This window comes from Pleurodeles waltl, chromosome 4_2 (assembly GCF_031143425.1).
Source record: "Pleurodeles waltl isolate 20211129_DDA chromosome 4_2, aPleWal1.hap1.20221129, whole genome shotgun sequence".
In the NCBI taxonomy this organism is placed as follows: Eukaryota; Metazoa; Chordata; class Amphibia; order Caudata; family Salamandridae; genus Pleurodeles; species Pleurodeles waltl.
This window is the reverse complement of record NC_090443.1, coordinates 416,676,621-416,700,864: the sequence shown is the minus strand read 5'-3', so window position 1 is coordinate 416,700,864 and position 24,244 is coordinate 416,676,621. Positions and strand designations below refer to the sequence as shown.

Below are 24,244 nucleotides of genomic sequence, written 5' to 3'. Positions count from 1 at the left end.
GCAGCTACCCATTTGTATATTTTCTTATAGCTGCAGTGATGAATTGGTACTTATTCCTACCACACTCTTTACAGCCTGGACTAACATTTGATTGAAATCCAACATTAGGAAAAGTTTGTGACTACTTGGGTCTCCATAACTTATTTACTTCTTAAATACTTTTTTGGGCGGTTTGCAAACTTTTTTTACTTCTTAAATACTTTTTGGGCATTCAGTACACATTTTCTCTTGATGTGAGGTGACTAGCAAAAAAATAAATAAATAAATAGGTGTGTTTTTTTTCTCACCAGAGTGTGTTACTCTTCTTGTGCTTGGGTAATAAAAATCGTTTAGAGAGACAACCTTATGATTTTGCACTCTGGACACAGCAGGCTTCACTGTTCCCCAATTCAAGGACCCAGTAGTATTGACTAGCATTTGACATTCAACACCACTATTGGTGGAGGAACCAATGGACCACCACCACAGCATTCTTTTTACAACTCTACACACCTCCTACCTGTCTCCTTCAGCCTAAATGTTACTACTCTGTACTACATATGTCATGAAACTATCTGCGTAAAACATGATGAAGCACAATTACATTACCTATAAGTTAAAAGCAAAACTTAAGGGCCAATCAAATACATATTTATTTGCCTCATCGTTGTTCTTTTTATTTATTAGGTTTTGAAGGGTGACATCCGACCAGCTATAGAAACGCATGAGATGTTATACCAAGTGATTAAAAAGCATAATTTCCTTCCAGAGGTAAGGTTATGTAGTGTTGTTGTTTTTTTTTTTCTTTTACTTATTTTTGTGTACATCAAATTATTATGTAAATCAAAATGTACTATTTGGAAAGCTGAACTCCATTTGAAAAAATGAATGTTCATAAGTTAACATTTTTTCAAAGCTTTACTAAATACTTGTAATTTACGCAGTCTTATGTCCTGGCTCTTTTCCCTACTCCCAACTTGAAGAGCATCCCTGCCACTCTGTGGCATGGGACTTAAAACTGTTCAGTGGGAAGCTTTTATATGCATATACCAAGCGTGTCTGTTAACTTTGTACACTGCCAGTTTCCTTAAGGTTTGAGAACCTGCTTCTTCATGGTTTCTATCTTTTCTAGGAGTTTTTCGGTGTGTTTCCCCTTCCACCAACTACCTACAAATCACATAGCATATGCTGCAGCATTGTCACAGTACACAGTAAGGCTATACGATTCCTAGAATCTGAAGTTCCCACACCCTTTTATCTACCTCCCCACCCACCCACCCCACCACCACACACCCTGCAAACCTCGCCTCCACCGAGCATCCTATGTTCCCTTTTTTGAAGACTCCATTGTACCAACAAATTCAGCCCAACTCCTCCTCCTCCTCTTCTTCTTGGCACAGAGATGACAAGCTGCCAGTGCATTGAAAGATTAAATGCACTGAAATGCACCTCCCTCCCTGCCTGTGGATTTGTCACTATAGTCTCCAGCTACTCCAGTGAATCTGGAGACTTGGACCACAAAGTTGATCGCAAATCCTCCCTTGGATGGTCTCTGTCACAGTCTGGCATGCCTCTCTTTTCACCTTATTCTGTGAACTACAAATCTGCCCTTATTCTGCGATGCAGTATTTGTACTTGCAGATGCTCAGCCTAGCAAAGCCTTTCTCACATAGGAAACAGTCCCTATCACCATTAACCAATTGGGGGTTAGTGGAGTGCATGAATGTGAAGTCCAATTCTTCTGATCCTTTGAATCTGGAGCAGTTGAAGGAGATTGCACACCTCTTCAAAGTATGCTGCCCTCCATCTTCTTCCAAAACTCCTTTGTGGATGCCCTATTTCAAATTCAAACCTAGAGAGACACCCACAGTCTATTCGTCCCAGTAAAGCTTCTGATGAGTCTGGTGCATCTCCAGTCTTCCCCGGGACAGGCCTCTTTGTCTTTGGTGAAGTTTCTGATTCTTGAGGATTAGCCTTCTTAATCAGTCCCCCTTAATTAACCTGGACGTCCAGTTCTGATGTAGATACCTGGCCTGAACTCTGTCTCACCTGTGTACTCTTTTGAGGTGGACTATTCCTTTAAGCTAATTGCCAATCTCTTCTCTGTCTTATTATGACACCAACACCTTTGCTTAAAAATGAGAGCATTTATGCCTTGGTGCTCGCAATCTTGCCCCTTTAAAGGTCACTCCTGTACAAAGAACCCAAAGTCCTCAGGCAAGCCCCGTGGTGTGGAAGAAGTCCTTCTCAAACACCGCAAATTCCAAAGCGTTGAACACTAAATAACAGGCTCCCAAGGGCTGTCTGGTATTATGTCTTGGTATTCCCCAGCTGAACCTGGGGACACCAAATGGAGCCTCAGTTGAAGTCCATCAACAAGCAACAAAATTAAAAGAGAAGGAGGACTAGCGGAGAATTCCAGACCCAACCGGTAGATGGACGAATAATGACAGCATGTGAATCCAGAAAAGATTCACAGTGCAAAACTGTTCTGGTGGTGTGAGCATCCCCGGAGAATAAAGCAGCAGTCTACTTCAGTAGACAAATATGAAAAAAGTCTTGTCGGTGGGTGATCTCTGTGCGCAACAGGCCAGTGCCATCATGGCCAGCTCTGATGTCAGTCTTTCTCATGAGTACAATCGCTTTGCTTCCTTTCTCATGAACTATTCTTAGAAACCACTCAAACCTGGTAAAATAAACTTTAGAGGAGAAACTGCAGGAGCTCATTGGCACAGTAGACATTGGTGTTTCCACGGAGTAGTCATCATGGCTCAAGTCTTTGAATCTGAAGCAAGAGACCCATGGGAATGCCCTTGGGCAGTGCAAGACTGGCACTGTCAAAACACTGAGTTATGTCTAAGCCCTGCCAGCCAGTATTCATTTTTTTGCTAAACAAAGGCCTTTTAGTTTTTCAAGGATTTTGAGTCTCCTTTTCTGGAAACAAGCAGACAAAGAGAATTTAATGACAACTTCATCCCCCTTATGCCCTCCTTTTCACCATCTCTGGAGAATCAGTCCACAGTACCAGAGTGAAGGCTTTCTTTCCCCCTGCCACATTAGGTTCATATGTTAAATTGCTTGGTTCCCCTCTGTGGTAGTGACAGGTTATGCTCTGCACCTACCACAGCCTCTTCTGTCTAGGCCACCTCTGCAGCAGTAAGTGTCCTAGGCCCTATGAAGTTTTCCAGGAGGTGAATATACTTTAATTATCACGATCAGTTGTGGGTTCTACTCCCACTTGCTCCTTGCTAAAGTAAAAAGAAGGGTGCTATGATCTGTACTAGATCTGGACAATCTCAACCAGTCATCTTCCTGAAAAACTTTGGGAGTGACTTCCAATGTTAGATTTCTTTGTGGCTATTCTGCTCTACAAAAATATACTGGCCCCTGTTGCAACTTTTCTGCTTTAGTAGAAGGTTCAGTGCTATCAAGCAGTCTCTTTCGAGCAGCCGTCCTGGAGCACTTAGAGCTAGCTGTGAATTTAAATACCCTCTACAAAAGTTGGTTCCCAATGATCTACTCAAAACTCTTGGCATCTTCCACAGTGATTTAGTCTACATGGGTAATGTTGGACTTCTGACTAGCAAACCCTTCTCTGTTTCCAAGTGGTATACAGCCAGCAGCCAAGAAATAAAGCATCACCCTTTTTTTCAATCTAATTTTTAATAGCATCCAAAAGCCTACATTAAATGGAGCCAAATGGCTCAATGTAATCCAGAGTACAAAATTAGGAACCCTTATCATTGCAACACATACGCCTGTAAAACTAATGGACGCATTCCACCATGGCATTTGAAATTAGGCACCACATGCCCTCACATGTTTAAATGAAAACACTTTGCTGAAGGGGCCGGGAAAGAGGACTAAGAACAAACCCTTTCATGGAACAATCCTATTTAGACATAAGTAACCCTTAAGTAATTGAGAAGTAGGTGCCAAAATGTCCATTAAAACCACCCCCCTCACCTCCACCCCGCACCCCCTACACACAGTGCTTAAATTGCACCCTTACAAAGAGGCAGTGACGGTACAGGACCAAATCTATTCAGCCACTGTCACCAGCTGTGATTCTTGAGATGCTTAAGAATGTTTCTGCTACTTCTCATTGAACGAGGACTTCAAACCAACTGCCACTCAACTTTGTTAGAAACCGAACACTGACATTGGCACCTCCAGAGCCAAAATGGGATTTCACCCTTTTTCCTTTTAGCTGCCTGGCCTGCTGAGTATCATCACACAAAATCACTGGACTATATCTTACTGCTTTTCTTCAATATTAGATCTCCTAGACAGAATGTGAAAGGCCCGGTGTGCAGCAGCAGGTGGTCTGCCACATCAAGATTTTCAGATCCTACATCTTGTTTTCGAACTGAACAGTAGTCATCACTGAGTAGTTTTTGAAGTTCAACCACCCAGTAATTTGTCTCTCATTGCTGATGAATAAAGTCAGTAAATGTTTTTGAGTTTGACCCTTGTTTCTGTGATGACCCTCGCTCATATCACTGCCACTGCAGTTATTTTGGATTCAAAGCTATCTTTTATGTGTATGCTTTACATAGAGAAGTTCAGTGCTTTCTCTCCCCTTGACATAACAGCCATGTAATTGCCCTTTTCAGTGACTTCACATGCATCACCCACTCACACAGGGATTTCAGGTAAATATGTAAATCCAGACAAGCAGCCCCTTTAAGACTTTGAAATAGCTCTTTTATTAGCAAAGTCTACTTCCTTCTTAGACTTCCTATGATCAAGCTCTGATTTGTGTCATAAGAATTACCAGGGATTTGAGGTAGGAGGGGTTCGGGTGGTATGCCATCTTGGTTCAAGTCTGTTTATTTGCTGATCAGGAGCCATCCAACAATAATTGCTTCCTTGAAGGAGGGACTACTTTACTTTGCATGTTGGCGGAAGGGGTAAGATGAAGTTGGAGGCTTGTCCTTCCTTCCTTTTTTTTTTTTTTATTTTTTTTTTTTTAACCTTTTTTCACTGATCATGATCTTGACCTAAAAATTTCCCACCACAACTGCCTGATCAACAGTGGGTAACATCTCTAGCATCCACCAATCCGTCCTTCCACTTTTGCATATATTGTCCAAAGACCTTTCAACCCTCCCAGAGAGCACTGCCTTAATTAAAAACAAATGAAAGCCTCCCACTTGTCCGTTGCTGGGCGAGGATGAATCTCCTTGGGTATACATTATCAGAGCTGCATTTCCAGTCAGTAAAGCAATCAGCGAGGGGCACAGAAATACCACACACTTCATGTTGCCTGCCAGCCCACTCTGAGGAAAGTGACAACCGGAGATAGTGGTTCCACATGCCCAGGAGTATGGAGCTTCAATTGCCACACCATCTTCAACTAGTGGTGCCAAGAATTAGGTTGGATATGGTCCAAACAGACAGCACCATTGCTAAAAATGAGTGGAACCAACTGTTCACATCTCTTCCTGCTGCCATTAATTCTGCAACAAGTGCTCTGAAACAGGAATTCTACCAGCTATTCCTGCATTATTGGAATTCATAACATTAGAGCAGCCAGCATGCGGAGGTAGCTCTTTTCAGCACATTAAGGAGATCCTCCAAGACGTTCTTTGCCCTCTTCTTCAAGGCTTTGCTTTGACATTCCATAGATTCCTTTGTCACTCTCAAAAATATCAATTCTTAGAGGTTCATCTTTTGAATGGTCACCGGTCCTGGTTGCTTGGAGGAATCACGTGACAGTGATCATGATGGTGACTTTTCCTGCCCTCCTTCTCATAGATAGCATATCCACAAGAAAGAGTGTTGTCGAAGGTAAGTAAGTTGTTCTTCTCGTGGATACTTTTAACTCAGAATAGAATTAAACAGTTCCCCCAAAGGCTCTGTATCTGTGGAGTGGACTCAGACCAAAATGTCTTGCAGGACTGCGTAGGTGAAATGTCCTTCACGCTGGACGTGGCTTGTCAATGCAGAAGTGCTTTTTGAATGTGTGAACCACTACCTTCTTTGCATCCTAGCAATTGCTAAGGGCAGACACTGTATGTGACAACTCGGTAATAGCAGCCTTAGGCCCCGATGAAGTGCGCACTTGGATCTTGCTCAACATGGAAGGTGTCACGTATTTCAGCAAGAAAACTGTCCTCCACACCAGTTTGTCCATAAATCAGATGGTGTAGGATGGTTGTGCCAGTAGGGCCTTGAGTTCACTTTCTGTACAAGCTGAAGTGGTCACAGTGAGGAACAGAGTCTTTAAGGTCAGGAGACACAAAAAGCAGCTTTGCATCAACTTAAAAAACCCTGCACATGAGACCAAGTTAAGGCCCGCTATGGCATCACAAAACAGTTTTGGGATTGGTGCTGTTCAGTGTTTGTTAAAAAATGTAATAAGCTGCATCACAACAGATGATTTAAACCAAGACGGTTTGTCCAGAAAATGCAAAAGGGCCGACAAACAGCAATTTAATATTGGCCACTGCAAGGCCTTGCTGGGCCATAGACGAAACAAATAATGAGACATAGCTTAGCTTGTAAAGGGCCTATTTTGCGGACTCCACTCCAGGCACACATTTGTCTTAGTGCCTGGGTTTAGGAAGCTGGCCCTTTATGTGGTATGTGAATACTGTGTAAAGGGTCCAGGGGTTCCCCAGTAAGTGGACAGGACTTGCTGTGCAATCCTACAGTGCTCCATTGAGGAGTAGTGTGGTCGAGAAGCCTTTGGGTTAACACAGAGGAGTGCAAGACATCTACAAGTACACACAATAGTCAATAAATTAGACACAGAACTCAAGAAGGAGATCTACACTAATTTTTAAAAATAGCAAGTATCTTTATATATGTTGAGGTATCAGAGACAAATCGTTTAGGTAAGTACGTTTTGAAATAGGAATTCTTCCTTTCGCTTTAAAAAGTGGACACCGTGCATTTTCTCAGTTCTGCAATATTACCCTATTGGAGGAAAACAAGTTCTGAAAACAAGTAGAGTACAGTGACTTAAAGACATCTCCTGGGGTTACGGTGAGTAGTGGGAAAGGTCCAAGGCAGCACTCTCAGTACACCCTCAGTGGCACATGGGTAGTCCGTGCAGAGTGGAAATCAGCATCTGGTGCCAAATGCTTTCCTATGGAGATGAGTCACTGTGAAAAGAGGCTGCAGGCTAGGACTGGGCATCCTTGTTTGCGTGAGTCACCGAGTGGTCTCGGGTCTTGCGACGCTCGGGGACATAGGGACACCAGTGGTCCTCTTCTGCTAGGTCCAGGGCATCCAGGTGCAGAGGTACAGTGGACTGTTGGGGTTGCATCACCGGAAACGGTCACGGTTGAGGGGGGGCCTGCACAAAGAGGCTGCAGGCGTCAGTGTGAAGGTCACAGCTGGGAAACCCATGATGGACTCTTTTTCTGGAGAGGCTGGGGACCAAGATGGCACTGTTGGCCCACTCTGACATTGGCTATGGGGCTTGGGTGAAGTGTTGATGTCCAGCAGCGGTTTTGGTGGCTGAGAGTCCTCTTCAGAGGTTTTTGGGTGCCTGCAAGAATGTAGGGCAGGAGCTTTGCTACTCCACAGGATTTCCTTGTGCTGGGGTGAAGGCTGTCAGTCTTCCCGGGAGTTCGGAAGTTTCAGCAGCTGGTGGACGAGATGTCTTTCTCACAGTTGTCAAGGTCCACAGTCAGGCTGGCAGTATTGGCGCAGAGTCTGTCACAGATCTTCATTTCTTGCCTTTTAGTCTCTGGAGTGTCCTTCAGGTCAACAGGGATCTGCTTCTCTGGTGCCAGGAGCTCCTCTGAATACTAAATTTAGGGACATTACAGGTCTTGAGGATAGTGGCTGTTAGACCTGGCAGCTTTTTAGCGTGTCTCCCCTGTCTTTTTACCTTCTGACTCTGTTTTTGCTGGTTTATTGTCTCTGTGCACTTTACCACTGCTAATCAGTGCTAAAGTGCAAGTGCTCCCCATATAAATTGTACTGTGGATTGGTTTATCCATAATTGGCATATTTGATTTACTACTAAGTCCCTAGTAACGTGCCCTATAGTTGCCCAGGGCCTGTGAATCAAATGCTACTAGTGGGCCTGCAGCACTGGTTGTGCCACCCACATTAGTAGCCCTGTAAACATGACTCAGACCTGCCGGCCAATGGGCTACTAACCCTTCCTGTGGGAAGTGGGCATAACTCTGTCCCAGAATTGCTACGTATTCCACACAAAGATAGTCACTCCTGACAAATCATGCCACCTTGCAGTAGCCCACATTAGGGGTGTTATTAGCCTGGGAGTGGCACGCCTACCTGACTAACTAATTTTCCTACCTGTCCAGGCTCTGGACAGTGTGTGGTGGCTTCCTTTCCTGTGACGAGAGCCAGATTTTCATTTCAAAGGTGGCAGCCCTTTGAGGCTTGCCACCTTTGGAAGGCTAGTCAGCAGGATTTCCTGTGGGACAGAGTGTTACACCCTCTTCCAGGCAGGCTTTTGTTCTGGGCCTCCTGAGAGCAGAAGACTCACCTTAGGCACACACTGGTCTTCCATGGTCACATAGTAAGTCTGAGAATCTACAGATATAGCAGAGGCATATCTGCTTGTGCTGATATGCCCTCACAAGTAATGTAATGCACCCTTCCTTAGGGCAGTAAGGGCTGCTAGAGGGGTGATTTGCATATATTGTATGTAGTGTTAGGGGACATGGCACACAGGCTGTGTGCCCTTTCGGGTTTTCACTTTTGTCTGCACCAAGAAATGCAGCCTTCAATGGCAGCCTGTCATGTGCTTGGTAAGAGGTCCCTTATGGTGTCACAATTTGTGCTCTGCCCTTAGGGGCCCTCTTTAGTACCCCTTTAAAGCCTTCTAAAGCAGTGTCTGCTTTTTCGCCTAACAGGCATGAGCCATCAATAGGCATGTCCATTAGAGAGGCCTGTACGTCTCCAGAGTAATCTTATGGGGAGCATCCCTCCATGGCAGCAGAGCACTACATTAGCCCTTCCCAAGCAATTAGTAGTATCAAGACCACACCAAATTGTGTATTTAGCCATCCTGAATGGTTTGAGCCAGTGACGCGATTGGACCACTGCAGGATCTCACTGGCAAGTCACAGAGGTCATTCACATATCTGCCCAAAAAACAACCTGTCAACATACCGCAATGCCAGGATGGCTGAGGAGTACAAAAAAGCAATGGATGGAATGCTTGAATTAATCTCAACCACTGGTAATTACTTGTGGCCGCATCCCAGTCCATCATTATTTTGCACACCTTATCACCTCAGTTTAGGCGCGGCTATATGCTAATCTGTCTTGACCCGGCTCTAATTGGAACAGTCCGCCCTAAATTGCCAAACCAGGTCTGTCCTGAACCAGAACGCAAGCACCGCAGGACCAGTTCCCCCTCGTTATGGGCTCATCAGCTTGGTACAGCTTGATTCCAGTGACAGTGTGCACAGGACCATCGTATGGGCATACCTGTCCCACTTAGGATGACACACTAAAGTATACAAAAAATGATGAATGAAATGCTTGAATTAATCTCAGCCACTGGTAATTACTTGCGCTTCATCCCAGCTCACTGGTATTTTGTGCACCATGTCACCTCGGGCCCCAGCCATATGAAAATCAGTCTTGACTTGCCCCAGCCAGAACAGTCCAGCCTGAACTGCCAAGACATGACCTCCCTGTAAAAAAAAAAAACCAAGCAACCCAGGGCCAGTTTCGCCCTGGAGCAGGGTCAAGACTGATTTGCATTTGGCTGGGTCCAAATCATCCCCATCATCATCATCTCTGGATGGTGGCAAGCTTTTGATCAGAATCTGAGCTGACAAGACAATTGAGCTGCTGAAGGCACACATGTTATAGAAAATGAATACGTTTGGAATTCAGCTGCATGGAAGCCTATTGCGCTTTTGTGATTTCATAGCATTGACATCAGTCAAGATCCCACTGAAGTCTGTTCAGGGTGGACATTGAGCCGCTGGGTCTTCCTCCGGTGCTGGCAACATCAAGGGCGGGGCTGAAACAGGTCATGGCACCAGGATAGAAGTCTGAGCCGGAGCCATATGGAGTCGGCGCCAAGGACAAACCTACCAGTAGTAACCTGACTGACAACCGCTGCGAAGAGGGAGCAACAGGTTGCCAGGTATTCTCAGCATGGCCTCTTTAAAGGCTTCGATCTGTTGCAACGTCACCGATAGACTGGGAAGTTCAGGGCCCATGGGGACCAACTGGAGAATCTGCTCCACCATTGGGGATCCAAAGGGAGGCCCACTGGTACCCTAACGCCTTGGAACCTTTTCTTTCGATCTAGAGTGGCTGTATGGGTAAAGTTCCATTTTGACTTTGTGCATTTTTGTTTCGACTTATGGGAAGACTTTGACAGCAAAGCTGACCTCTCACAGGAATGACTTGGGGAACAGGAGTGAGTCTGCACCCTTGCCTTGGAGAACGATTGAGACCGAGGAAGTGCGCATAAGTAACTTGTGCTCAATGACCTATAGCTTTCCTTCCTAGTCCTTGATCGCTTTCGGATGCACAAGGGGCGCACTTGTCTCAATTCATGCAGTCCTGTCACCAACATCTGTTTTCAACCGTCTTAGAGTGGTTTGAAACCTGTAATTTTTGGAAGAGATATTGTTCCATTGTTCAGTAGCACACTGGATTTTCTTTAGAAGAAGAAAAGCCAAAGGTGTTGGGAGCAGAGCTCCAGATATGCTTTGGAAGGTGTGGAAAGAAAGGAACTTTTGTCGATGCACATGAATGGCACTTATAAGCGGCTCCACTCAGTCACTCCCAGAGGTAGAACAGAGCTTACACAGAATTGTACAGCGCCACCTAGCGGCACATGGGAGCATGGATATGAAAAGTTTCACCATCCAGTTTGGCATCTGGGGAATATTCTACAGGTGAGGAATCGAATCAGCGGTTTCAAGTATCCGTCAGAATGACTATATGGATCACACTAAAGACTCCGCATTTTAGACCACTCTACTTACCTTTAGGGGCAGTGATGCAGACAAAGAATCTCACAAGCTGTGATAAGGCCACTTTTTCCAGATGTGTAACATTTTGTATTACCATTTCTTGCACTTGACGCGGACTGATCGCTTCTTCAGGGCACACACCACCAGATCTAAGGTGAAATCTGTGGCACTTTCCCTGACCTGCTCCATATGCATTCTGTTATCGCTAGCCCTTGAGACTTCCTCGCGTAGTGATGCAAAGCTTAGCCAGGAGGTTCTGTGCAACCTGTTATTCTCTAGCCAACAAAGCCTCTTTTTTCATTCTCATCTGCTTTCTCTGTCTCAGCTGTTGTACAGTATACCCTGAGGTTGGGAAATAGAAAGAGCCAGGAGGTTAAAAAATATATATATATATATATATGTTCGATGGCATGTGTAGCTGCAGATACACATGCTGTGCACAGTCCGCGCCATCTGGTGTTGGGCTCGGAGTGTTACAAGTTGTTTTTCTTCGAAGAAGTCTTTTCGAGTCACGAGACCGAGGGACTCCTCCCATTTCGAGTCCATTGCGCATGGGCTTCGACTCCATCTTAGATTGTTTTTTTTCCGCCATCGGGTTCGGACGTGTTCCTTTTCGCTCCGTGTTTCGGGTCGGAAAGTTAGTTAGAATCTCGGAAAAAAAACGTCGGTATTGTTTGCGTTCGGTATCTGGTTAGTTAGAACAAATCGACACCGAATTTTGAAGAGCTCCGGTGGCCCTTCGGGGTTTTTTCGATCCCCCGTCGGGCCTGGTCGGCCCGGCCACGTGCGACTTCAAGGCTCATGGAACGGACCCCATTCCGCTTCTGCCCAAAATGCCATCACAAGTATCCGTATACGGATCACCATCTGGTCTGTAACTTGTGCTTGTCCCCCGAGCACAAGGAGGATACTTGTGAAGCCTGTCGAGCGTTTCGGTCGAGGAAGACGCTGAGAGACCGAAGAGCCAGGAGACTGCAAATGGCGTCCACGCCGACAGGTCAAGAACGCTTCGAGGAGGAAGAAGAAGCTTTCTCCATCCGCGAGTCGGATTCTGAAGAACTCGACGCCGAAGAAACACACCAAACCGTGAGTAAGACGTCGAAAATCAAGACTCACGAGAAGTCTACAAAAGCCCAGGGGACGCCACCGCCAACAGGCCATGGCTTAACCCGAAAACTAGGTGACCCATTCAAGGCACCGAAAAAGGGCATGCTAGTGTCGAAGTCATCCGACTCCGGTCGAGATACCGCCACACAGCAACCTCGGAGCCGAGACAGCGGCTCCAAGAAACTTCGGCACAGAGACAGCGGCACCGAAGAATTTCGGCACCGAGACACCACGACGAAAACAAAGAAGGTTTCTTCGGAGCCTAAAAAGACTTCCGAAAAGGTTTCGGTTCCGAAACAGCCAGCCTGGGAGCCGAAAACTAGTTCCTATACAGAGGAACAAGGATTAACCTCCCAATTACACAGATTTGGAGAGGAGCTTCAAGCTGTAGAGCCTGACTACACGCACAGAAGGCTTCATATTCATGAGGACACAGGGAAGATAACCACTCTTCCCCCAATCAAAATAAAAAGGAAACTTGCCTTTCAACAAAAGGACAAGCAACCACAAGCAAAGGTCGCAAGGAAAACAACCCCCGTCTCCACCACCATCAATACATGCATCACCAGCAACAACTCCACCACTGATGCACTCACCAGCTCATACCACAATGAATCAGGATGATCCCGATGCATGGGACCTCTACGATGCTCCAGTGTCTGACAATAGCCCAGACTCTTATCCTACAAAACCGTCACCACCTGAGGACAGTACATCCTATACACAGGTGGTCGCAAGGGCAGCCGAGTTTCACAATGTCTCCTTACATTCGGAACCAATTGAGGATGACTTTCTCTTTAACACCCTATCCTCCACCCATAGCCAGTATCAATGCCTTCCCATGCTCCCAGGAATGCTAAGACATTCAAAACAAATTTTTCAGGATCCAGTTAAAGGCAGAGCCATAACTCCAAGGGTGGAGAGAAAATATAAGCCACCGCCCACAGATCCAATATATATCACAACACAACTAACACCGGACTCAGTAGTTGTGGGGGCAGCTCGTAAGAGAGCCAACTCTCCTACCTCAGGCGACGCACCACCTCCAGACAAGGAGAGCCGCAAATTTGATGCTGCGGGAAAAAGGGTTGCAGCACAAGCAGCAAATCAGTGGCGTATTGCCAATTCACAAGCACTTTTGGCAAGATACGACAGGGCTCACTGGGATGAAATGCAACATTTCATCGAACACTTACCCAAGGAGTTCCAAAAAAGAGCGCAACAGGTGGTGGAAGAGGGACAAAGTATCTCAAATAATCAGATACGGTCTTCCATGGATGCAGCAGATAAAGCTGCAAGGACAATAAACACTGCAGTCACAATACGAAGGCACGCATGGCTCCGCACTTCTGGGTTCAAACCGGAAATCCAGCAGGCTGTGCTCAATATGCCGTTTAATAAACAGCAATTGTTTGGGCCGGAGGTAGACACTGCCATCGAAAAACTCAAAAAGGACACCGATACAGCCAAAGCCATGGGCGCACTCTACTCCCCGCAGAGCAGAGGCACATTTCGGAAAACACCTTTTAGGGGAGGGTTTCGAGGTCAACCCACAGAAACCACAACCTCACAAACAAGGCCTACCTACCAGGGTCAATATCAAAGGGGAGGTTTTCGGGGGCAAATTAGAGGGGGCTAATTCCCAAAGAATAGAGGAAAATTCCAAGGCCCCAAAACCCCTCAAAATAAGCAGTGACTCACAAGTCACACACCCCCATCACATGACACCTGTGGGGGGAAGACTAAGCCAATTTTACAAACTTTGGGAGGAAATAACAACAGACACTTGGGTCTTAGCAATTATCCAGCATGGTTATTGCATAGAATTTCGCCAATTCCCTCCAAACGTCCCACCGAAAACACACAATTTGTCAAAACAACATATAGATCTTCTAGGACTAGAGGTTCAAGCATTGCTACAAAAAGACGCAATAGAATTAGTTCCAATTCAACAGAAAAACACAGGAGTTTACTCACTGTACTTTCTAATACCCAAAAAGGACAAAACTCTGAGACCAATACTAGATCTCAGAACACTAAATACCTACATCAAATCAGACCACTTTCACATGGTCACGTTACAAGACGTAATCCCACTGCTCAAACAGCAAGACTACATGACCACATTAGATCTAAAAGATGCGTATTTCCATATACCAATACATCCTTCACACAGGAAATACCTAAGGTTCGTATTCCAAGGAATACATTACCAATTCAAAGTGTTGCCATTCGGAATAACAACTGCGCCAAGAGTTTTTACAAAATGCCTGGCAGTAGTAGCTGCACATATCAGAAGGCAGCAAATACATGTGTTCCCGTACTTAGACGACTGGTTAATCAAAACCAACACGCTAAGACAATGTTCACAGCACACAAACTACGTCATACAGACCCTTCACAGGCTAGGTTTCTCGATCAACTACGCGAAGTCACACCTTTTGCCGTGTCAAACACAGCAATACTTAGGAGCGACAATCAACACAGCAAAAGGGATTGCCACTCCAAGTCCACAAAGGGTTCAAACATTTCACAAGGTAATACAGGCCATGTATCCAACACAAAAGATACAAGTCAAAATGGTAATGAAACTCCTAGGCATGATGTCTTCATGCATAGCCATTGTCCCAAACGCAAGATTGCACATGCGGCCCTTACAACAGTGCCTAGCATCACAATGGTCACAAGCACAGGGTCAACTTCTAGATCTGGTGTTGATAGACCGCCAAACATACATCTCGCTTCTATGGTGGAACAGTACAAATTTAAACCGAGGGCGGCCTTTCCAAGACCCAGTGCCACAATACGTCATAACGACGGATGCTTCCATGACAGGGTGGGGAGCACACCTCAACCAACACAGCATCCAAGGACAATGGGACATACATCAGAGGCAGTTTCACATAAATCACTTAGAACTGTTAGCAGTATTTCTAGCGCTAAAAGCATTTCAACCCATAATAACCCAAAAATACATTCTTGTCAAAACTGACAACAATGTATTATCTAAACAAACAAGGAGCGACACACTCGACACAGTTGTGCCTCCTAACACAAAAAATATGACATTGGGCGATTCACAACCACATTCGCCTAATAGCACAATTTATTCCAGAGATTCAGAACCAGTTGGCAGACAATCTCTCTCGAGATCACCAACAAACCCACAAATGGGAAATTCACCCCCAAATACTAAACAATTACTTTAAAATTTGGGGAACACCTCAAATAGATCTATTTGCAACAAAAGAAAACTCAAAATGCCAAAACTTCGCATCCAGGTACCCACAAGATCAATCCCAAGGCAATGCTCTATGGATGAACTGGTCAGAGATATTTGCGTACGCTTTTCCACCTCTCCCTCTCCTTCCATATCTAGTAAACAGGTTGAGTCAAAACAAACTCAAACTCATACTAATAGCACCAACATGGGCAAGGCAACCTTGGTACACAACACTACTAGACCTTTCAGTAGTACCTCATGTCAAACTACCCAACAGACCAGATCTGTTAACACAACACAAACAACAGATCAGACATCCAAATCCAGCATCGTTGAATCTAGCAATTTGGCTCCTAAAATCCTAGAATTCAGGCACTTAGACCTCACACAGGAATGTATGGAGGTCATAAAACAAGCTAGAAAACCTACCACTAGACACTGCTATGCAAATAAGTGGAAAAGATTTGTTTATTACTGCCATAATAATCAAATTCAACCTTTTACACGCATCTGCAAAAGAAATAGTAGGATACTTACTACATTTGCAAAAATCTAACCTAGCTTTCTCGTCCATTAAAATACATCTTACGGCAATTTCTGCTTACCTACAAATTACGCACTCAATTTCATTGTTTAAGATACCAGTCATAAAGGCGTTTCTGGAAGGCCTAAAGAGAATTATACCACCAAGAACACCACCAGTTCCTTCATGGAACCTCAACATTGTCCTAACACGACTCATGGGACCACCTTTTGAGCCCATGCACTCTTGTGAAATGCAATACTTAACGTGGAAAGTTGCATTTTTAATTGCCATCACATCTCTAAGAAGAGTGAGTGAGATTCAAGCATTTACCATTCAAGAACCATTTATTCAAATACACAAAAATAGAGTTGTTCTACGGACCAATCCTAAATTTTTACCAAAAGTAATTTCACCGTTCCACCTAAATCAAACGGTAGAATTACCAGTGTTCTTTCCACAACCAGTTTCTGTAGCCGAAAGAGCACTACATACATTAGACATCAAAAGTGCACTAATGTACTACATTGACAGAACAAAACTAATTCGAAAGACAAAACAATTATTTGTCGCCTTTCAAAAACCTCATACAGGAAATCCAATTTCAAAACAAGGCATTGCTAGATGGATAGTTTGGTGTAATAGGCAGTTCTCTTTTAGCTTTAAGATAGCAGGTTTGAATGCACCTAAGGCACACTCAACCAGAAAGAAAGGTGCTACCATGGCCTTTCTAGGAAATATTCCAATGAACGAAATAGGTAAGGCAGCAACATGGTCTACGCCTCATACATTTACCAAGCACTACTGTGTAGATGTGCTAACTGCACAACAAGCAACAGTAGGTCAAGCTGTATTAAGAACATTATTTCAAACTACTTCAACTCCTACAGGCTGAACCACCGCTTTTGGGGAGATAACTGCTTACTAGTCTGTGCACAGCATGTGTATCTGCAGCTACACATGCCATCGAACGGAAAATGTCACTTACCCAGTGTACATCTGTTCGTGGCATTAGTCGCTGCAGATTCACATGCGCCCACCCGCCTCCCCGGGAGCCTGTAGCCGTTTAGAAGTAGATCTTAAACATTTGTAAATATATTACTTAAAAATGTATTATGTACATACGCATTCACTCCATTGCATGGGCACTATTACTAGCATACACAACTCCTACCTCACCCTCTGCGGGCAAAACAATCTAAGATGGAGTCGACGCCCATGCGCAATGGACTCGAAATGGGAGGAGTCCCTCGGTCTCGTGACTCGAAAAGACTTCTTTGAAGAAAAACAACTTGTAACACTCCGAGCCCAACACCAGATGGCGCGGACTGTGCACAGCATGTGAATCTGCAGCGACTAATGCTACGAACAGATGTACACTGGGTAAGTGACATTTTCCATATATATATATATATGTTCGATGGCATGTGTAGCTGCAGATACACATGCTTTGCACATCCCGCCATCTAGTGTTGGGCTCGGAGTGTTACATGTTGTTTTTCTTCGAAGAAGTCTTTTCGAGTCACAAGATCGAGGGACTCCTCCCCTTTCGGCTCCATTGCGCATGGGCGTCGACTCCATCTTAGATTGTTTTCTTTCCGCCATCGGGTTCGGACGTGTTCCTTTTCGCTCCGCGCTTCGGTTCGGAAAGTTAGTGAAAATCTCGGAAAATTCGACGGTATTGTTTGCGTGCGGTATCGGGTTAGTTACAACCGATCGACACCGAATTTTGAAGAGCTCGGGTGGCCCTTCGGGGTTTTCGATTCCCTTGTGAGGCCTGTCGACCATTTCGGTCCAGAAAGACTTTAAGGGACCGAAGAGCAAGAAGACTACAGATGGCGTCGTTGCCGACAGGACAAAAACAGATGGAAGAAGAAGAAGAAGCCTTCTCCATCGAGGATTCGGACTCGGAAGAGGTCGAACCTGAACAGACGCTGAAAACCGTGAGTAAGAAGTCGATACACAAAACTCACGCAAAGACCATAAAAGCCCAGGGGACGCCACCGCCAGCAGGCCATGGCTTAACCCGAAAAATAGGTGATCGAGCATCGGCACCGAAAAAGGGCATGCATGTGTCGAAGTCATCCGACTCCGGTCGAGATACCGGCACAGAGCAGACACGACCCCGGGTCAGAGCAATCTCGGCACCGAGAGAGCAGCACCGAGGCAAGTCGGCACCGAGAGATCACAACGCCGAAGAGCAAAAAAGTGGCGTCTGAGCTGAAAAAGGCAGCCAAAAACGTTTCGGTACCAAAACATCCGGCCTCGGAACCGAAAACAAGTTCCTACACAGAGGAACAAGGCCTGTCCTCACAAATGAAAACACATAGATTTGGACAGGAACTAGAGTCAATGGAGCCAGATTACACACAAAGAAGGCTCCACATCCAAAAAGAAACAGGGAAGATCAGTACTCTCCCTCCTATTCGGATGAAACGAAAACTTGCCTTCCAAGACAAAGACAAGCAGCCACAGGCAAAGGTGGCTAAAAAAGTAACCCCGCCACCATCTCCACAACGCTCTCCACAGCCATCACATGTAGCCACTCCACCAATGATGCAATCCCCAACTCATACAGGGATGAGTCAGGATGATCCAGACGCGTGCAATCTTTATGATGCGCCAGTATCAGATAACAGTCCCGACTGTTATCCAGCCAGACCGTCACCACCTGAGGACTCTACCGCCTACACACAGGTGGTGTCAAGGGCAGCGGCGTTTCATAATGTTAGCCTACATACAGAGCCAATTGAAGACGACTTTCTATTTAACACACTGTCGTCCACACATAGCCAGTACCAGAGCCTCCCCGTGCTACCTGGAATGCTAAAAAACTCCAAACAAGTGTTTGAAGAGGCTGTCAAAGGAAGGGCAATAACTCCAAGGGTGGAGAAAAAATCTAAACCGCCACCAACAGACCCTGTGTACATCACACAACCGTTAACACCACACTCTGTGGTAGTAGGTGCAGCACGCAAGAGGGTGAACTCACACACCTCAGGAGACGCACCACCTCCAGACAAGGAGTCGTAAGTTCGATGCGGCTGGGAAAAGAGGGGCGGCACAAGCAGCCAACCAATGGCGCATTGCCAATTCACAAGCCTTGTTGGCGAGATATGACAGGGCTCATTGGGACGAAATGCAACATTTTATAGAACATTTGCCCAAGGAGTTTAAAAAAAGAGCGCAACAAGTGGTAGAGGAAGGACAGTGTATCTCGAACAATCAGATACGGTCAGCAATGGATGCAGCAGACACAGCTGCTAGGACTGTCAATACAGCAGTAACAATAAGGAGACATGCATGGCTGCGTACATCTGGATTCAAGCCGGAAATACAACAAGCCGTGCTGAATATGCCATTTAACGGAAAGCAGTTGTTTGGGCCGGAGGTGGACCCTGCTATCGAGAAACTTAAAAAAGACACTGATACGGCCAAAGCCATGGGCGCACTCTACTCCCCACAGAGCAGAGGCACATTTCGAAGATCACAATTTCGAGGGGGGTTTCGAGGACAAAGCACTGAACCCACAACCTCACAAACAAGGCCCTCTTATCAGAGCCAATACCAGCGGGTAACTTTTCGGGGACAATATAGAGGGGGGAAATTCCCAAAGAATAGAGGGAAGTGCCAAAGTCCCAAAACTCCACAAAACAAACAGTGACTTACATGTCACAAATCCACAACACCAGTGGGGGGAGACTAACCAAGTTCTACAAAAAATGGGAGGAAATAACAACAGACACCTGGGTCCTAGCCATTACCCAGCATGGTTATTGCATAGAATTTCAAGAATTCCCTCCAAATGTCCCACCGAAAACACACAACATGTCAAAAGAACACATAGATCTTCTACAACTAGAAGTTCAGGCGTTGTTGCAAAAAGATGCAATAGAGTTAGTACCAATTCATTAGAGAGGAAGAGGAGTCTACTCACTGTACTTTCTCATACCCAAAAAAGAAAAACTCCAAGACCTATATTAGATCTCAGAACATTAAATATCTACATCAAATCAGATCACTTTCACATGGTGACACTGCAGGACGTAATCCCATTGCTCAAACAACAAGATTACATGACCACATTAGACCTAAAGGATGCATACTTCCATATACCGATACATCCTTTACACAGAAAGTACTTAAGGTTTGTATTCCAAGGGGCACATTACCAATTCAAAATGTTGCCATCCAGGATAACAACTGTGCCAGGAGTTTTTACAAAATGCCTGGCAGTAGTGGCTGCTCATATCAGAAGACAGCAAATACATGTGTTCCCGTACCTAGACGATTGGTTAATAAAAACAAACACGCAGGAACGGTGCTCACAACACACAAAGTATGTCATAGAAACCCTTCACAAACTAGGTTTCTCACTCAACTACAACAAGTCACACCTTCAGCCGTGTCAAGTACAACAATACTTAGGAGCAACAATCAACACAACAAAAGGGATTGCCACTCCAAGTCCACAAAGGGTACAAGCATTTCACAATGTAATACAGGCCATGCACCCAAAACAAAAGGTACAGGTCAAAATAGTGATGAAACTACTAGGCATGATGTCCTCATGCATAGCCATTGTCCCAAACGCAAGATTGCACATGCGGCCCTTACAACAATGCCTAGCATCACAATGGTCACAGGCACAGGGTCAACTTCAAGATCTAGTGTTGATAGACCGCCAAACATACACCTCGCTTCAGTGGTGGAACACTATAAATTTAAACAAAGGGCGGCCTTTCCAAGACCCGGTGCCTCAATACGTAATAACAACGGATGCCTCCATGATGGGGTGGGGAGCACACCTCAACCAACACAGCATACAAGGGCAATGGGACCCTCAACAGAGACAGTTTCACATAAATCACTTAGAATTACTGGCAGTATTTCTCGCGTTGAAAGCTTTTCAACCGATAATAACACACAAACACATTCTTGTCAAAACAGACAACATGACAACGATGTATTATCTGAACAAACAGGGAGGAACACACTCAACACAGTTGTGTCTCCTAGCACAGAAAATTTGGCATTGGGCGATTCACAACCACATTCGCCTAATAGCGCAGTTCATTCCAGGCATTCAAAACCAGTTAGCAGACAATCTCTCTCGGGATCACCAACAGATCCACGAATGGGAGATTCAACCCCAAATACTAAACACTTACTTCCAAAGATGGGGAACACCACAAATAGATATATTTGCAACAAAAGAAAACGCAAAATGCCAAAACTTTGCATCCAGGTACCCACAAGATCAGTCTCAGGGCAATGCGTTATGGATGAGTTGGTCAGGGATATTTGCATACGCTTTTCCCCCTCTCCCACTCCTTCCATATCTAGTAAACAAATTGAGTCAAAACAAACTCAAACTCATACTAATAGCACCAACTTGGGCAAGACAACCCTGGTACACAACACTACTAGACCTTTCAGTAGTGCCTCATGTCAAACTGCCAAACAGACCAGATCTGTTAACTCAACACAAACAACAGATCAGACACCCGAATCCAGCATCGTTCAATCTAGCAATCTGGCTCCTGAAATCTTAGAATTCGGACATCTAGACCTTTCACATGAATGTATGGAGGTCATAAAACAAGCTAGAAAACCTACAACAAGACATTGCTGTGCAAATAAATGGAAACAATTTGTTTATTACTGCCATAATAATCAAATTCAACCCTTACACGCATCTGCAAAAGACATCGTAAGCTACTTACTGCACTTACAAAAGTCAAAGCTAGCTTTTTCATCCATTAAAATACATCTCACCGCAATTTCAGCTTATCTGCAAATTACGCATTCGACTTCACTCTTTAAGATCCCAGTCATAAAGGCTTTTATGGAGGGCCTAAAAAGAATTATACCACCAAGAACACCACCAGTTCCTTCGTGGAACCTCAACATTGTCTTAACACGGCTCATGGGTCCACCGTTTGAACCCATGCACTCATGTGAGATACAATATTTAACGTGGAAAGTTGCGTTTCTCATTGCCATCACATCTCTAAGAAGAGTAAGTGAAATACAGGCATTTACCATACAAGAACCCTTTATTCAAATACACAAGCATAAAGTAGTTTTACGAACTAATCCAAAGTTCTTACCAAAAGTCATATCACCGTTTCACTTAAATCAAACTGTAGAACTACCAGTGTTCTTTCCAGAACCAGATTCTGTAGCTGAAAGAGCACTACATACATTAGACATCAAAAGAGCTTTAATGTACTACATTGATAGAACAAAACAAATACGGAAAACAAAACAACTGTTTGTTGCTTTTCAAAAACCTCATACAGGGAATCCAATATTCAAACAAGGCATTGCCAGATGGATAGTTAAATGTATTCAAACCTGTTATCTCAAAGCAAAAAGAGAACTGCCTATAACACCAAAGGCACATTCAACTAGGAAGAAAGGTGCTACTATGGCCTTTCTAGGAAACATTCCAATGACTGAAATATGTAAGGCAGCCACATGGTCTACGCCTCATACGTTTACCAAACATTACTGCGTGGATGTGTTATCACAACAAGCCACAGTAGGACAAGCAGTACTACGAACTTTATTTTAAACAACTTCAACTCCTACAGGCTGAGCCACCGCTTTTGGGGAGATAACTGCTTACTAGTCTGTGCAAAGTATGTGTATCTGCAGCTACACATGCCATCGAACTGAAAATGTCACTTACCCAGTGTACATCTGTTCGTGGCATGAGATGCTGCATATTCAAATGCGCCCACCCGCCTCCCCGGGAGCCTGTAGCCATTTCGAAGTTGATCTTGAACATTTGTAAATTTGTAAATATATCACTTTAAACCACAGTATGTACATACATATTTACTCCATTGCATGGGCACTATTACTATAATACACAACTCCTACCTCACCCTCTGCGGGGAAAACAATCTAAGATGGAGTCGACGCCCATGCGCAATGGAGCCGAAAGGGGAGGAGTCCCTCGATCTCGTGACTCGAAAAGTCTTCTTCGAAGAAAAACTACTTGTAACACTCCGAGCCCAACACTAGTTGGCGGGATGTGCAAAGCATGTGAATCTGCAGCGTCTCATGCCACGAACAGATGTACACTGGGTAAGTGACTTTTTCCATATATATATATATATATATATATATATATATATATATATAGATATATATAGATATATATAGATATATATAGATATATATAGATATATATAGATATATATAGATATATATAGATATATATAGATATATATAGATATAGATATATATAGATATATGTTCGATGGCATGTGTAGCTGCAGATACACATGCTGTGCACATCCCGCCATCTAGTGTTGGGCTCGGAGTGCATATATATTTTCGATGGCTGCAGATACACATGCTATGCATAGTCTGCCATCTAGTGTTGGGCTCTGAGTGTTACAAGTTGTTTTTCTTCGAAGAATTGTTTTCAAGTCATTGGATCGAGTTGACTCCTCCTCTTCGGCTCCATTGCGCATGGGCATCGACTCCATGTTAGATTGTTTTCTTTCCGCCATTGGGTTCGGACGTGTTTCCTTTTGCTCCGATAGTTTGAGTCGTAAAAGTTTCAAAACTCTCTATTTCGCGTCGGTATTGTTTCAATCGCGTTCCATCTTCTATCGACACTTCGGTACCATCGGGTTAAACATCTCTACTTGCCCTCGGGGCGAGCACGCCAAACTCTGGCCTGGTCGGGCCGACCGCATGGAAGCCTCATGGACCCGGGCCCCATTCCGCTTTTGTCCTCTGTGCTACGCAAAATTTCCCTACACAGACCAACATCTCGTCTGTAAGCTCTGCCTTTCACCAGACCATCGGGAAGAAAATTGCGAGGCCTGCAGATCCTTCCACTCCAAGAAAACGCTCCGAGACAGAAGAGCACGGAGACTCGAGATGGCATCCAAGAGCACCGAACGTCTCGATTTGGAAGAGGAGGAAATCATGCAGACAGCTGTCTCCGTTCGAGGGTCTGACTCCAAGCAGGAGTCTGAGGAGGACAGACTGGTCGCGGTAGGACAGCACGGGAGTACACCTGCCCCTGTCCCAGCCAAGCTCAAACATAAGGCCTTGGGAATGCCACTGACGGAAGGCCATGGCTCGACCTGTAAAATGACCTTCAGTGACCAACCCACAACTTCGGCACCAAAAAAGGCCACACCACCCAAGCCATCACACTCGAGCCGAGGCTCTGTCTCCGAGTCCACCAAACATCGATCCTTCGAGTCGAAACCTCTAAAATCGTTGTCCGTGCCGAGACCATAATGGACACCAACTTTTTCAATACCGAAAAAAACAGCTTCGGAGCTGAAAAAGCCAATTTATACGGAGGAACATGGACTTTCACAAACACTCAAAGAAAGCCATCAACTGACTGAGGAACACTCACAAATGTAGGCAATAGATGAAAGGCAAGCCAGGATCCACATCCATAACGACACTGGCAGAATTATAACCGCACCTCCTCTA

General features: G+C 44.8%; 1 protein-coding gene across 2 annotated transcripts in view; it reads left to right on the top strand.

Moving 5' to 3' along the window:
* The window catches only part of EDEM3 (ER degradation enhancing alpha-mannosidase like protein 3), a 367,252-nt gene that overhangs the window by 155,152 nt on the left and 187,856 nt on the right, over positions 1-24,244 (top strand). For both annotated transcript variants that reach the window (XM_069231637.1, XM_069231638.1), the window contains exon 11: positions 667-750. In XM_069231637.1, coding sequence (XP_069087738.1) covers positions 667-750 — 84 coding nt within the window. The remainder of the gene's footprint in view (positions 1-666; positions 751-24,244) is intronic.